We start from the raw sequence: 16,773 nt of genomic DNA on the forward strand, positions 1-16,773 counted from the left end.
GACTCCTTGTCATGTGGACCTCTGGGAACTTTACTAAATAAACCCAGCACATAATTGCTACCCACAATATTTTGTAAGATTAGTTTTGGATAACAGCTGCCTCAGGCCAGTTAAAACTGGGGGAAATAACTTATTTCTATCACTGTATTACCAAAAGCAAGCATAGAAAGAAAAATAGCAGTGGGCATACACAAAGATGACCTTTTTGGAAAGAGGACTGGTCTCAAATCAGGACACAGGAACAAGCAGACAACCCAGAGAGGGTTATATCAACTTTAAAAGACCTTGCATACCAATTTAGGCAAATATGCAGCAATTACCTTGTTGCTCTGTTATGCTAAATAATTCTTTGAATATGAGCATGTGAATTAATACTGAGTTTTCTGGGAATGTGCTGCTGGACTTGACACTAAACATGTCCCACTGGGTAGCCAGGGCATGTCAGGCTGTGGGCTTCTCAGACCTCATAAAGTAAACAAGGTTAAGGCTGGTCAGTACATGTCTGGGGCATCTCCAAGGAAAATCCAGGGTGCTATCAAAAGCAGTGCAGCTAAATCAGTTGCTGGCACTCTTCCCTCTGAGTCAGTTCTGAAGTGATATCCCGATATGCTTTGGGGACACTATTTTTGGTAGAGGTGCTGGCTTGTAGACAGGATATAAAACTGAGGTCTTGACCTCCCAGGATTATTAAAGAGCCCATGAAAAACAGTGCAAACTCCCGTGTCTGGAACAGATAAAAGCTGAATCTTTGTATTTTTCCCACCATCACCTCCTTTCTTATTTCTAATAAAGCCCATGCTCCTCCTGCGTGCAGGTGCCCCATCCTTGAAGGTGCTGCACGTCAACTGCAAGCAGAGGGAACATCTCAGACACAGCTCATAATTTGCAAAACATGCTGAGTGCTAGGATTTCTGATACCCAGTGTTTCAGTTTAGTTACAATAAAATATCAGGGAAAATTAATAAGCTTGAAACACGATGCTCTCGAGGTCAGTGCCAAGCTCCGGGGGAGGCTGGGAAGGCTCCAGCCAGGAGTGGGGGGCACTGTGCTAGGAAAAGCGCACATATGGAGCACGGCTGACAGAGTCCAGAGGCAGCTCTGCTCTGCAGGGCTGCTCCAGCCAAGATAAGGCTGTGGGGAAACGGGATGCCTGGCAGAGGGGGAGGGTGAGCCCTTGGGGCCTCAGAAGCTTCACGCTGTCACAATGAGATGAGGTGACACAGCACGGGGACACTCAGACCCTGGTGACAACCTGGGCCTGTCCAGCCTGGCTGCAGGTACCAGCCAGTCCCTGCTCCCTGCACGGCCAGACAGATGCCAAAGGCTCTGCTGAAGCACTTCAGCAAGTGAACTGATTCGCAAATGTGCTGAGCTCTCAGCAGCTCCTCCTGACTCCTGAGTCCTCTTAACTTTGCCCTTCTCCCAAAATTCCCACCAGTTGCTAGGGAGGGAAGCTCGGGAGAAATGTTTTCTTTAAAGTTTTTCTCTCTGCCTCTCTCCAGGGCATAGAGCTCACATGAATTTCCCACTTGCCATGCTTTCCTTGTACCATCCTTCTTCTGAATATAAAGCAAATTTAGTAGCTAGTGTATTTCCAAAAGAGGAAATAAACCAGGAAAATCCTCTGGAAACTCTGTGTTCTCCCTCAAAACCATGGATTTTCTACTAGGTTTGTGCCAGTTATAGTCTAGCCCCAGAATGACTTAAATTACATTCCCAGAGCCAGCAGACAAATAAATATTTCTGCTATCTAGAAGGAGAAGCATTTTTATCATTTAAAGAGACTGGTTGCACCCTAAGATTTTAAAGGGGCACAGAGCTGAGGGTTTCACCTGGAACAGTAGTGATTGGTGATAACGTGATATTATCTCCACACTAGCTGGAGAAAAGATCACAGAATGGTTTGGGTTGGAAGGGAACTTAAAGATCACCCAGTTCCACCCTGCCATGGGCAGGGACACCTTCCACAACACTTCAAGGTTGCTCCAACCTGGCCTTGGACACTTCCAGGGATGAGGAAGCCACAGGATTTCTGTGCCAGAGCTCTCCACCCTCACAGGGAAGAATTTTTAGATCCCTAAAGAAATCCCTGCAGGCCTGGCTTTGCAGCAGTGTCTCTGCAAGGGCCTGTCCACACTCTTTCCTTGGACTATCTGGATTATGTCATAGCAAAATACAATCAATGCACCTCTGATCAATGGAGCAGGGTGGTGACAGGTGCTCTTAATTTGGTGTTGTTAGTGAGTATTGACAGGGCTGTAATGATCATGCTGCAGCATGTCACTCATGCTGGGGGCATTAGCATTCTTTAAAGGTCACATCCCAAATCCTTCTGGAAGCCAGAATTCCATACAGCTAATGGCAAACGTGGCCTGGGGAAGTCAGGATGTGTGAGATCAGCAGGGCTGAAGTTGGCACAGTTGTTGTTGGCATTATTAATGACTTCAGCAACTTGCAGGTGTGCAAACCCCAAATTCAGAGAATACCCTGAGCTGGAAGGAACCCACACAGGTCATCAAAGTCCAGCTCCTGGCCCTGCACTGGGACAGCCCCAACAATCACACACACATGGATGTACACATGGCATGGATGAACACAATGGGAAAAAACAGCATCAGAAAATGTCCAGGTTTATGTGCACAGATCAGATAATTCCCAGAGGTTTGGTTACAATACAGCTCTTGGATCCTCCAAGGGATCCATGGGAAGCTGATTTCTGATGCATTTGTCTGCACTCTGCCCATTTTCAGCTGGGTACCCAACAAACTCATCAGCTTGCACATGCAAGTTTGCAGAATCGAATTATTTATCAGCTCACTTTAAAATTCTGCTGGTTTATTTTCACCCATTAAAAGAAGTGGCACATAAATGCTGTCCACTGGCAAGAAGTGGGGAGAAGAGAGTCCTAATTTTCAAGATGCTGTTTCTGAATTGAGGAAGGGAACAATAAGAATCAAAGAAAAAAATAGCTTGGATTGCAGAAACCACATAAATCAGACACAACATGATACTTACTTTGTGAGACTCTTACTAGCTCAGTCACACTGAAAACACCTGATGTGACAAAACTGTCCTGGAAGCCCAAATGTCCTACAAAACAGAGAGAGGGAGAACTGCGATTAGCTTCAAGCATTTAATGACAGTATTCTCAAATACTTTACTTTCATTTAGACTTAAAATGTGACATCTAATTTCCCACTTAGCAGTAATTATTGTTTATGTAGGTGGGTAACCAGTCATACAGCTATGTAGGCTGCTTTGTGGTTTCTATCTAGAGGTTAGGAAAGCTAACATGACACATCAGCAGGGAGATTTTTACATGTTAAAGCATCTCAACAGGAAATCTGAAACAAAAGAGGACTATTTTAATAAACGGTTACCTTGGGTGACCCCTAATGACTTCACAACTGAAATGAAAATACTGTACCTAGGAAACAGACAGGATAGCTAAGTTCCATAATCGTTTTAAACATTATTCTCTAAAGAAACATCTGATCAGGATTATCTACCCATTCATTCAAACCAAACAAGATTTAAAGATGTATTCTTCATTTTTCTAAGGTTACACTAGGGGGATCTTGGAAGAGCAGACGGTTAAAAAAAATTAAATTAAGGCTTTTTCAACTAAAAAAAATTAAAAAATTCTAACATTTAAATCTAGGTTTAGAAAGGAAAAATATTAACTTGAAAAAGTTTGAACTTGGTGAGCTGTCTGTAGGAACCAGGGCTGAGGCATCCACGCTCAGCTCCCCTGTGCAAGGAATGCCTCTACGCTCGGTATCAAAATGTGATGGCACTTTACATAACAGCATTTCCCTTCTTCTCTGCAAACATGCCTACCACCAAATGTTCATTTAATTTTCACGGCTGTGCTCAGTGACAAAGGAGCTGCAGCCAGGCCGGGACAGAGCCGGACCTCAGCGAGAGGGAGGGAGGGAAGGCAGCACTCGGGCTGACCTCCTGCTTGGGAAATCAGGGTCACTGTAGAAATCGCAGGATAAAGGGATTATTAAAAGAACTGTAAAGTCCTGCTTGCCCACAGGATAAGTGGCATACCTTTTTAGGCTGTCCTACTTAGAGTCACCGATTCCGGCGCACGCACACATTTATTATTGAATGTTTTGCAGGGGCACCATCTGCTCCGCCGGTAATTGTTTGTCAGGCTCAGTACGGTTTCCCTGCATTCTGTGTATTCTCCTGCACCCCACGCTCCTGCTGGGAATACCTGTGCACCCTCATCTAGTGGTCAGAGCAACAGGACCGATGCCAGCTGCAGTTTGTACTCCTGGCTTTTCTTTTTGGGGTTGTTTAAACAAATCCAGAATATCCCGCTGCCATTTCTACCTGTGGGATGGGATGCTAAAAGACTGCACCTTCTGCACGGGTCTGCAGAGGGTGGAATGTCAGGCTGTGTGTCAGGGCAAGGTTTGGGAGAGATCTGGAGGAAGGTGAGCCTTCCACCTCCAGCCAAGATCTGATGGAATTCTGCTCCTCCACAGAAGAAGTTCCCTGTTTCTGCGAGGAGCCCACGGTGCCAGACGAACGCAGTCTCTAAGCTAACAGACTCGAGACAAGTTTCTGCATCAGGCATGTTTTTATACTCCAGCAATAATGATGAGTTTTCAAACTGTGTATATGTATATCTTTGGGCATCCTTGTGTATGTGTGTATACATATGTATTATGTACACAAACATATAAATATACACAAATCTGTCATGCTCCAGCTGTAGATAAATGTACTATAAAATATTGAAATTGATGCTGAAATTCAACACAAACAAATTCCTCAATCTGCAAACAAGGTTTTTATTTACATCAAGAGAATAAATTTTTCCCTACTTCAAATGAAAAAAAATGTTCTTACAAGCTTTTATTTTTCCTTATTTTCAATTTAGAAATAGCTCCCAGATAGCTGTAAGTGCTATTGCCTGATCTGCTTTGTATTTTCCCACAATAAAGGTGATGACTACCTCATTCTGCTTTTTAGAAACGGTTGCTGCCCATACACAACGTTTGTTCATCGCCGATTTCCCAAGTATTTTTAATATGAAGATCTACTTTTCATATGCTGCAGCAGACCTGCCTATTGAATTAAATGATCTGTGAATTAAAAATAATTCTCTTAGGTCTTCACTGAAACCACTCATGTGCCTAAAATTAAGCATATGCTTAAGTGCCTTGCTGGATCGGGGCCAGGACGCTTACTACTCCGCAGAGCCCTTCAGAGGGAAGCCAGTCCATGCTATGTAACTTCTCACACTGTGCTCATCATGGCAGCATCTGAGCAACTTCCAGAAGTGCATCCAGCAATGCCACGAACATCTGCCACGTGCTGTTTTTTCCTGCAGCACACCACCCTGATCTGCTCTGCCGTCCGCTCCCACCTGCATTTCCCAGGCAGGAGAGTGAAGGTGAAATTTAAATATGGAAGGGAAAAAAACCCCAAACCCTGAATCACAGCCACTGTAGGATATTTGGCTGATTTTTTAAAGGGAAAGCCCAGAGCCCTTTGTAATTATCCAGTAAAAATGTGATTGTGGCAAGGCAAATCATGCTACTTTAACCTGTCACAACTGAAACCAGAAATGAAAGTGTCATTTAAAATACCTTCTAACTCTCAGTGCATGAGAGAAGACGAATAAGTTATCTTGGGCATGGTGACTTCAGTATTCCTATCTTGGGTACACTTCAAATGCCCACTTACTCCTGCAGGAACATTCCTTATTGGGAGCACATGCAATAGTAATCATTAAACAACAGCATGCAACAAGCATGGCAAGATTTTCACCCTTCAATACCAAAAATAAACATTTCACAAATGAAAGGTGAATTTCACAACTCTCCAATTTGATATTTACTTATAAGCATTAGGAAATCAGGGGCTTGCCTTGCCAATCATTAAGGAAACCCTGATACCCACAAAAGCCTTGCCCTTGGCTTAGAGCTGGATCGTGAATGTATTTTAGGCTATGGCTGGTCTGTGAATTTGCAGTTCAGGAATTTTTAAAGGTTTGCCTGGATGGCTCAGACTGCAAAATCCAGGCCTAGGACTCTTGTTTTTGCTGAGCTTGGATAACAGTGAGAGAAGAAAACAAGGGAAATACTACAAAGAACTTAAATGTGTAAAAGAAGAATTACTGGGAAACAACAGCACTGACAAAAGATGTGAAGCTAACAATGTTAACAGGGCTCAAAATTCAAAAAATGTATCAGTTTGGCTGATCCACTTAATTCTGAATGAGGAGAAAAGCAGGTAAAGTCAAGCAATTACATATGCAGATGTTAGCATTAAGAAGCTCCTGCACTGAAAAGATGATTAAACATCCTGAAAGCTCCCAAGATTTACTTTTCATGGTGCACTTTACTGAAGCACTTGCACTGTGATAATTTTGCTCAGCACCCAAGAGATGGGACATTGAAACTGCTGTGTATGACAGGCTGTGTCTGCAGCTTTGTCACAGTTTGGTAGTAAAGGAGGTGCTCAGAATGAACCTCACAGAGTTCATTCACGGCAGTTTTGGGTACAAATTAATATACGTGGCTGTTAAATTAATACCAGGGCAGGCCCTGACTCAGCAAAGCTGCTGGAACACGTGCTCCACTTCCATCACATGCCTGCCTAAAGCACGTGCTCGCTGCCCTGCCAAACAAGGATGGGCTGACAACCTCCAGGAGGAATTAAATAAATGGTTCAATCATTCCTTCATGCAAGTCTAGGGGCAGGTAGGACTTAGCTCATCACCTAAGATCCCACTTCAGCCCACAAGGATGATCATCTTTCCCTAAGGGGGGAAAACATCCAGGATAATAAGACCAAATTGAATAAAGAAGATCAGGATAGTAACTATTAAATCATTGTGCACAACAGCACGACGTTACTGTACCAGGTACCACATGGAAAACATTTTTTCCATAACTCGATGGCTGCTTTAATTGGGGAGAAAATTCCCAATGCCATTTACATATTCTTCCTTTGGATCCCAGCAAAGAAGCCAGAAGAAAAGGCTTCAGTTGCTGGGGCCTAATTCTGATCTCTCTCAAAGAAGTTTTAAACAAATCTTTCTGCACAGATCAAATAGAGTTTCACCTCATTTTCTCCTAATTTACACTGGCAGAGGAGAAATCAGGATTAGGACTTGTTGTCTAGTGCTATTTGTTTTGAATTATTAAGCAAACATTCCTATTTCAATGAGTAAACGTGTACAAAGGCAACTAACCTTCGTCCTAAAATGGAGTTTACAGGGAGAGTATTGTCTGCTTTCCCAATTAATGCAGTAAAAAGGAGTCTCAGACGTTGAGCTACCAATCAAGAGCTTGTGTTGTAGCTTGAGAAAATCATGACTGATGCAATTACTTTTATGTAGAAAGTCTGAATATAGTCTATAGGTTAAAGTTCATGGGGTTATTGTTCCTTAATTGAATATCTGAAGATGTTTTCAAGGTGCTCAAGGTATTATTGTTATTTAATTAGCAGGCTTCCTTGCATATTCCAACAGTATTATTTTTGCTGTGAAATAGCTAGATTGTACCATAAACATACAAGGTATTTTCTAAACAGAGATGCAGCTGGTTTCCTGAAAGCCAAGCTTAAATAAAACTGGGAGAGAGTTACTCCTTTGAAGATGAAGAAGCCCAAATCCAGTTATTTTTCTTCCTGAGTGACAGTGTATTAAGCTTCAGAGAACAGCTTTTTTGGAGACTTTGATTCCTTTTCAGTGTTTTGAAATTACACAAGTCCCCCAAACTAACACTGAACCCATTTCTAAGGCTTTTTTCATGTTCAGCATCTCACTATACATAGCCATCTTAAAACCTTAAAATAGTAATAATCAATTAGGGTCTCAAGCCTATTATCTTAACCAAATGCCTGATTAAAAGAAAAGCCCTCTCTGCTCGAAGTGCAACTTGATTCCTTTTGGTTTTATCCTCTATCTAGATAATCCCATGTTTCACAAACAATGCGGAGCAATAATGTGGATGAGAAAATTAATGTCTGTATCACACAGCACACGCAGGCCTGCAGAGAGGGGATGTTATCAGAGGGAACCCAGCTCACCCCCAGGACTCCCAAAAGATTAGCTGTTCCATGGCTGAGGAGGATGGGGCTGAGGGAGCAACTCCTAATCTGCATTCTCCAGCAAAAAAGGGAAGGACTGAACATGCGTGCTCCAGTCAAGACCTTCATAACATTTACACCCTGCTTAATTGGGAGGTGAGTTTATCAAGGCTGGGCTGACCCAGCTGAGGCAGCTGAGAAATAGCTCAGCTCTATCTCATGCTGGAAATACAAAGCAAGATCCATGAGGCTAAGCTGTGTATCTAAAAAAAACTAACTCTGAATCTAAAAAAAATGGAGATGGAGGAGACCATCTATGCCAGCCACAATATTCTGTCCAAGGGAATGTCTGTGCCACTCTGATGGCAGACAACACCAGGCTGGGATACAGCATGTAAGAACAATGAAATCTGCATTTACCAGCAGCCCTCAAATGCTGATCACCAGAGCTGCCACGGTGGCCTTATTTTAATTGCTTTGCACAAAATGCATTCCTCTAATTTATAAATGATAAACCCTTAATGGTAAATCAGACCATGTTTTTAATTTGTGGACATTTTATAGAAGAGTTAAACAAGTCATTATACATTAAAGGTGATGCAGAAACCTCTCTCTCCTTCCCTGACAAATGCTTCCACTCCTATTTCGGCCTGTTATTTCCAATATAATTTTAAATACCACAGCAACAGCTCACCTTGAACAAATTGCACCTTTTCTTAAGAAAATAACTGTGGGGCCACACGTCAGAGATGCTGTTATTTTTCCTGACTCACTACCTGCCTTTGGCTGAGGTTTTAAGAAGCACCAGAACTTTCTTTGTGGCCCATAGCAGGATGGATTAGACCGTCCGGGGCATGTCGTGTTAGTACAATAGAGGAACACTTTTAAGACTTTAAAGTCATGTAATACAATTCTAGGCTGGATCTTTCTTGTTAAAAAAAGTAGAATGGGAGTGATTGAAAAAGAAAAGGGCCAATATTTGACAACAGAAATCAGCATAACCTCCTAACAGCGGCAGTCATGGATGACTGCCCTTTGACCCGGGGAGATTATGTGGGATTTCAATGACAACAGCTGGAAGTGAGCATGTGAGAATAGAGAACACAGATCTGAGGCCTCCTACAAAAGACTGCACAATCCCTGCCCAGATCTGAGTGTTGATTAGAAATTGTTTCCTGGTCCTGGCTTAATAGACTGTGATAATGAAAGTTTTGTTAACCCTTCACAATATGCAAAACCACTGGTCAATGATTTGCCTTTTTGGGTTTTGGCTAAAAAGTCTGTATCCAGCAGACGGTGAAATTGTCTGTCTAAAATTGCTCGTTTTTGTGGGCGCCCAGAGCTCAAGTTCAGCTCCTTTTCCATATGGTTCGTGGCTATTGGGAATCAATGTCTGCTGGGGATGGCTTGGAGGAGGGACTCTGACCCTTCCCTAAGGAACCCATCTGAGCAGGGATGCTCCAGAGGTGAACCAGAACACAAATACATGTGTAACCTCTCCCTGTGTGCTACCTTTCCTACTCGTGGCACTTTAGAATCTCTAATGAGAAAAATGCCTAATTATGCTTTTGATATTTGTCATATGGAGCTTCAGAGTCTGGGCTGCAAATTAATAAACGTGGGACCACAGCAAACATGGCATCAGGTGTGTCACCAACAGCCTGATCCTGCCAGGATCCACTGCAGCCTCAGCTCTTGGGAGATTCCAACTCATTTTATATTTAAGTGCAGAGATAGTGGAATTAATGGAAACTTATTACCGTTAATGAAGCGATTACAGATTGCAATCAATCATGTCAGGTTTTGTCCAAGTGGTGGCACACAGGTAGCTCCTTTCTCTTGAAGACAAAGGTCTTCTTGAAACATTGAAGGCATTTCAATTCACATTAAAGACCTTGTGTAATGGAAACCATTCCAAGATCTAAGATGTCTGCTGTGGGTTTTCATTTCCGATGACTCCTCACATCACTGGGTACTTTTCAGTACTCATGTGTGTGAGAAATCAGTTAAATACCGTTTTTTGATATAATGATAAAAATTTAGAATCTCCCTGTCTACCATAAACCCAATTTGATAAAAAAAACCTGCATTAATACCGATAGGGGCCTATAGCTTGAAAAACAACAGATGTCTTAAATTAGCATATTTCTGTTTCAGGTCCTCCATCCAAAAATGAAATATTAAAGAAAAGAAGAAAAAAATCATTATAAATGGTCATACTCATTTGGCAGCTTACAAAATAATATGCCTCCTCAAAAGCGTTTCAAAGTAAATGAGATGAAATCTACCTTGGGATAATAATTCTGGAATATTTATAGCATCCAACAATAAAAAGAGTAATAAAAAGAAAAGCCTGCCTCCCTGAAAATAATAATATGAAGGAGTTATTTATCTTCATATTTTCACATCAACCCTTGGTTACAAGAGCAATGACAGCTGAGATCTCCAAGGTCTGTGGTGGTACTGGCAGTGACTCAGTGTCCAAATGGAGCTGCCAGGGAAAGCTGGCAGCATGTGGTGCTGCAGGGTGCTCCCACCAACAGGCACCCACCCACCCCATGGGAAATTTGGAGGGGGGAAGACCCAGAAGGGAATATTGCCATCCCTGCCCATCTCCATCTCCAAGGCCCCCGGAAAATAATGTCCTAATCATGAGCTCAGGATTGCGCTAACCTCAGGAACCCCCAGACAGCTGGGAAACCTCCTAAAGAGAATAATGCAAAGATCAAAATTCTATCCACTGGTTGTTTTTTGATGTTTTTGTTTTATTTTTTGACCTTATTTCTGGTGATGTCTGAAAATGTGGGTTTGTACAACACACTTGTCTGCGGCCGATCATGCACGCTCCATCAGCCGCCCTTGCTCCTTTCTCCACCCCCTGCCCTTGCTCCTCTCTTCATCCTCTGCCCTTCCTCCTCTCCCTCTTCACCAAGCATCAGCTGCTATTTTGCCTCCTGAATCTGCCTGTCCATGGGTTTCTGGGATGCTGCTGGCAGGAGGAAGGAGCCGATGGCAGGGCTGTGTGCTGTGGCCGCGTTCCGGACCGCATGCCACCGGAGCGTGCCTTGGAACACGCAGAGTCTACTTGGGTTTGCACTGCTCCAAATTAGAATTTAGCTACAGTATTAATGCCATAAATATTATTGTTCATGCTGTGTGAAGAACATCAGTGTGAAAATAAACGTAAGGATATTTAAAAACTGGTGTGGAATACTTAGGTATTCAGACTAATCACGGGCTGAAATAAGCACATTTGTTTCAAATCCTGTTTATAGCACCGCAGCCCCTCCCTCCTTTAAATCTTCCTCTTAACCATAGTGATGTTTATTGAATACCTGTCATTTCTCCAGCAGCATGTGCCAACAGCGGCTCACCAGTGCCAGGCTGCATGAAAACCCTTCTGTCTCCTATTCTCCAAGGGGCTCCCTCAGATCAACCACTACCATACCCAATACACTGAAACCCATAAATTTGCAGATACTGTAGTCAAAATTCTTAACAGGAAAGTGCACCCATTTTGCCCAGTGTAGCATACTGAAATATCACATGGTGAGAAGCATTTCTCACCATGTGTAAACTGTCAATTTGATTTGAAATTAAAATTTTTGATTAACATGAGCATTTCTGAGCCTCCCGCTGGCAGCAGCCCTATTGCTGAAAAGTGACATGATTTGTGACACACATGCTGTACAGAAGCCCCATGCCAGCAATTGTTAAAACCATTTTCATTCTGCTTTAATACGGTATGACACTCAGGAAAATAATTTTAATATTTAGGAGAAAGAGGGCAAAGGCTTAAGGACTGAAGTCCTTTATGGGTGTAAAGCGGGATTAGAGCGGCACGGAAAATCGGCACGGAGGTCTCCTCATCTCACAAGTCATGTCTCTTTTCAGCAACAGGAACCATCTGCAGGAGGCTAAGAAAGGTCCATGCCGAAGCACAAAGCCTTCTTTGAAATCCAGTTGATATTTCAAACACAGCATGATGTACTTTCCACCTATGAATGCCGAGATGCTCGTGCACGGCAAAGCGCTTGCAACTCCAATAATTAAACCCTCTCGGATGGGAGGTAGGATTGTCTGGTTTCCACAGCAGTCTGTTATTTTTCCATGTTTATCATTTCCCCGGAGGTATCAGTGGTCACCGGAGATACTAACATTTATACGGTGAATTACTTACGAAAGGGGAAAGTTTTGTGACTATTGAGACTTTTAAAGCTGGGAATCTACCTCCTCATCAGGGTGGTGGGAAGATTTTTGCTAGTTTGAACAGCCACCAAGTGACACCAAGAAGCAGGACAGATTTCAGGGCTCTGATGTACACACGGCAGGAGACAAAAGTTCAGAGGGGATTTTTATAAACGTAAGCCTGTGTCACTGCTGCAAGCTGCTGACTCAACTGTGTCACCTGCGTGTTTCTCAGAGTGGATCATTTTTTTTTCCAGTAACATCATGTTCTGAGGAAGTTTATCATGAAACAAGTATCACGAACAGTCATTCTGAGCAGCAGAACAGCTTTGATATGTGTCGACACGCATCTGACTTTTCTTTGAGCTCCTAACACTGTTCATCACATTAAACACTCTGCTCTGCTGGACTCTCTGTTCCTAGTAAACACAGTGATTTCTAATTGCCATAACACAGCAAGTTAAAAAAACATAGTATTTCAAAAGTAATTTTAGATGGTGAAATGAAATACCAGCATGATTCAGATGCCCTGGAAGTATTCAGGCCTGAACATAAAGCCATGGGCTCATTTACGTTGATAACAGAGCATGGGAACACAATCTGCATGAAAATCATGATCCTCAATAAAGCTCTGATACACAGTTACTAGAAGTATGCAGGTTCTTTTAAATAAGTCTTAAGTTTAAATAAGCATTGTGTGTAAACACCTTACTGTAATTAGCATTTTGCCAAGAAATTATACAACTGCACTCAAGGATGCTGTAATTATTTCAGGATCTAAAAAACCCTCCCTCAGCTGGTGGGAGACAAGTGCACCCTCCAAGGCTACTCAAAGCTGGACCATGGGAGTCTGAAGCCCTGTGGACACAGAATTAGGGGGCTGTAAAAAGAGGTATTGGGGGGGTATTTAATGTAACCCATGTACCCAGACAATATGGTATTATTATTTCCAGGATTCTCTAGGAAAGCCCAGAGTCCTGGAGGAGCTGCTGGGGACAGGGTCAGGTGAGGGCAGCTCCCCTGCCTCACTCTGCTGGGTGATGTGGACACAAACCCTGGTGATTCATCCACTGCTTCTCCTCTCATCCTCCCTTCCTGGCACTCCCCTCTCTTCACACCACCAGCACTTCTAAAGGACTGTGGCAGGACACCATGATAATGGAAGTATCTGCTCAAGATTAGATTGTACAAATGTGATGTGAAAGTAAGGGAGCTGGGCATGGGAGCTAAGTCTTGATCTGGTGGTGGTGGTGTCAGTTCTCAGCTGACACCAATGGTGAGCCAACTGCAATTCACAGTAAACTCCATGTGTATTTACCTGTTGTCCTTGAAATTGAATTTTTGGAGTTTTCTCTCCAGGAGTCTCTCTCATCTATTCTTTGCACAGAACTAACTCTAGCTTTTAGTCTGATGTCTGCTGGTTACACATTAATTATTTTAACTAACTTTACACCTTAGTTATTCCTGTGTCTGGGGAGGGAAGAGATGTGTCACCAGTCACACCATGCCATGCAATCATCTGCCCCTGACTGGCTCCCCTGGGAGAGTGAGGGTGCACGGGCAGAGTGCTGCACACCCCTGGAAGCAGCACAACCCTGTCCTGGGGTGACCCGGGCTCTGCAGGCTCATAGCCCGGGCTCTGCCAGGTTTCTGCACCCCCAAGAGAGTGAGTGACTGCCTTCCCAAGCTCTGCTGCACTCAGGGTTAACCACAGACAGCACTGGAGAACACCCAGGGTACGAATGGGCAATTCCCCAGCCAAGTCCCAAACCAGGGACATAAATCCAGCGGGAAGAGACTGCTGGGTGTGGAAACCAGCAGCAGAGCCCTGCACCACGGCTGAGACTCCCTTTCCCTTTCATTCTAAGTTTGTGTTTTGTAGGGCAGCATGCCCTGTCTACATTCCTTTACGGACTAAGAATGGACATTTATTAACAAGTACTTGGGCGGACAGCCCAAAACTCCAGACTCCTGGCCTGGGACTGCAGGACAGAGAGGGCCAGTGACCCCCATTTGTGTTTACTGTACTTCCACAGACACATGTTGGTGTGATAGGGGCATTCACTTTCTCAGGTTCAGGCCAAGGTCAGGCCAGAACACAGAACAAGTTTATTTTTCTGGTGTAATCTGCTCAAGCTGCAGCCCAAAGGGGGTCTCAGAGTTCACTCATTGTGAGGGATTCAACATGAACACAGCAAACAGAAGAGACACAGAGGGACCTTGCTCATCCCTCACTCATTTCAAGTGTTTATCCCACATGTGGCAGATTGGGTGGTTCCAGGGGAGGTGCTCAGGGAATTGGGATGACATTGGTGGGATGTGCCATCCCAGGAGGGCGCCTGCAGCAACTCAGACATATCCTTGGGGTACCAGTGAGGACCTGGGATGAATCTGTTTCTGGAAGTTGGGTTGGACAGCTAAACCTTTGCACTCCCTTTCCTGTGGTAGAAGATTTTTGCCTTTCTAGACCATCTAACCCATCCCAGCAGTCAGTGTGTGTGGCACAGTGCAATATCCAGCCATGCACAAACATGGCACTGGGGTGGACTGTCCTATCCTCATGTGTTTAAGTCAATCTGAAGATACCACAGAGGCCAGGACTTCATATTTTGGGCCACACTTAGCAGTCTGGCCTGTGACAGTTTGTACTCTGCCTGACTTTCAAGCTGGCAGGAAAGAATGAAAAAGGAATTCCACTGGCAGAGAGAGCTTTACATTAAACTAAAGCAACTCAGGTAAAAGAAAACCCATCTATTATGGTTTATGATGCATAAACATTCATTTCTTCTCTGATCCTCCTTTGCTTGCATTACTGAAATGCAGAAATAAAGGGAAAAATAATGATGGATGGATTTTGGAAAAGTTAGAGTTCAGCTCAGGATGGATGCGATCCCAAACATTTCAGATTCTTATCTCATCGTAATTGGAATAGCTGAACCTCTCTTGTCTGCAAAATTAGGCAAGGCGTCCTGTGAGAATGGGCTCTTTTTCACAGAAGTTTAGTCCCCAGACACATGAAAGAATGAAAACAAGAACTGGAACAGAACATTTTTACTTTTGAATAATGGCTTCATTTGGGCAGTTTAAGAACAAGACTTCACTGGAAGAGCTGGGGAGGAAATTCTCTCTTCCAGTGTGCCCATCCCTAGACACATTCTTCTACAGAGCACATGAATGCATGTCAAAAATGGTAATTTATCTAAGAAACTCCCATTCTGTAGAATTCAAAAGAAAAACAGAAAAGGAAAAAGTACACGTGGGCAGTAGATAGGCTGTCCACTCTTCTACTCCCTACATCTAATGATGAAGAAATCATTCAGCCAAGTCCATGTGCCCTGATAGATCCACCTTTGCTCTTGAGCAACTCTGTCTCAACTCTGTCTGCTCTGAATGAGCAGGACAGGGGTGGGTGGCTTTCTCCAAAAGCAAAATCTCAGATCCAGAATAATTTGCAGTGTTTGAAGCATATTGGTTTTAAAACTCCCTGAGGTTCAACAGAGAGAGATTAATTCTCAAAAGACCTGGTATCTCCAGTGATTACAGAGGGACAGGAAGGATTTTAGGCTCACCACTGGTGTCTCGTTTTAATGCCTACTGTTAAATCCATGTCTTAGTCCACGTATCATGTCAGCATAGATACAGAAGAAAATTTGCTTTCTTCCCCATTTCTTGCCCCAAGCAATCTCTCTTGACATTCTCCATCCTCACAGTTTTATCTGGCTACTTTTTGTTTGTTTGTTTTTTCAATCCAGAGGCCTGTAAAATACAAGGGCTGCTGAGTTATCCTGGTGTTGCTAACCTTCATCCGGTTCGTTTGCAGGAGGGAATAATGATCTGTCACCAAGGTAAATTCACTGCCTGGCAGATAATGCCACAGTGTTTCTGCTGCCCATTTCACAGTAAGACATTCTTTTTCAATGATGCTGCATCTCTGTTCTCGTGGGAACAGTTTACGGCTGACATAGCAATAGTAGTAATAACAACTTACATTTATATTGTACACGGGATGATCTTTACTTCCCTCTCCTTCTAACAGTGGACAGCCCCCAGTCCTACTGCAAATCCATCCTTCATGGCCATGGCAGACAGAAATCTGGATTCACTAGCACTGAGCTGCCTCATTGCTCAGCTGCTTACTGGGGTTGTCACATCCTTTCCAGCCCACTTTGTTATTGATTTAAATGGAGCTGTGGGCCACTTCCCAACCACTGCTATAAGCCTTCCCTCACAAAAATCGGTGGGGATCCCCTCCTGCCTCAAAAGCACAGCCTCCTCAGCCTGTCAAGCTGCTGTCCTGCCTCTCCTGCCCCTCACCTCCTCCCTTCCCCTGCAGCTCCAGCTCTGGCATGCTCGGCTGTACGCTGAAATTGGCTCCCCTCTGCACGGTGTGGGGGACAGGGGCCAGCTCTCTGCATTCTGCTGCCGCAAACTTCCTGAATGCGAATTCCCTGATTCTGAAAATCAGGGCTTTGAGGTCTAACATGTGGGAAAATTGCAGGAGGTCTGCAGTGCAAAGCTGGTCAGGTG

General features: G+C 43.7%; 1 protein-coding gene across 18 annotated transcripts in view; it reads right to left on the reverse strand.

Moving 5' to 3' along the window:
• Positions 1 to 16,773, reverse strand: part of NFIA (nuclear factor I A) — a 346,615-nt gene that overhangs the window by 84,670 nt on the left and 245,172 nt on the right. For all 18 annotated transcript variants that reach the window (XR_012581251.1, XM_026796580.2, XM_026796581.2 and 15 more), the window contains one exon: positions 3,016 to 3,090. Coding sequence is in view for 17 of the 18 variants with exons in the window: in XM_026796580.2 (XP_026652381.1) it covers positions 3,016 to 3,090 (75 nt within the window). In the remaining variant the exon portion in view is untranslated. The remainder of the gene's footprint in view (positions 1 to 3,015; positions 3,091 to 16,773) is intronic.

This window comes from Zonotrichia albicollis, chromosome 8 (assembly GCF_047830755.1).
Source record: "Zonotrichia albicollis isolate bZonAlb1 chromosome 8, bZonAlb1.hap1, whole genome shotgun sequence".
Lineage (NCBI taxonomy): Eukaryota > Metazoa > Chordata > Aves > Passeriformes > Passerellidae > Zonotrichia > Zonotrichia albicollis.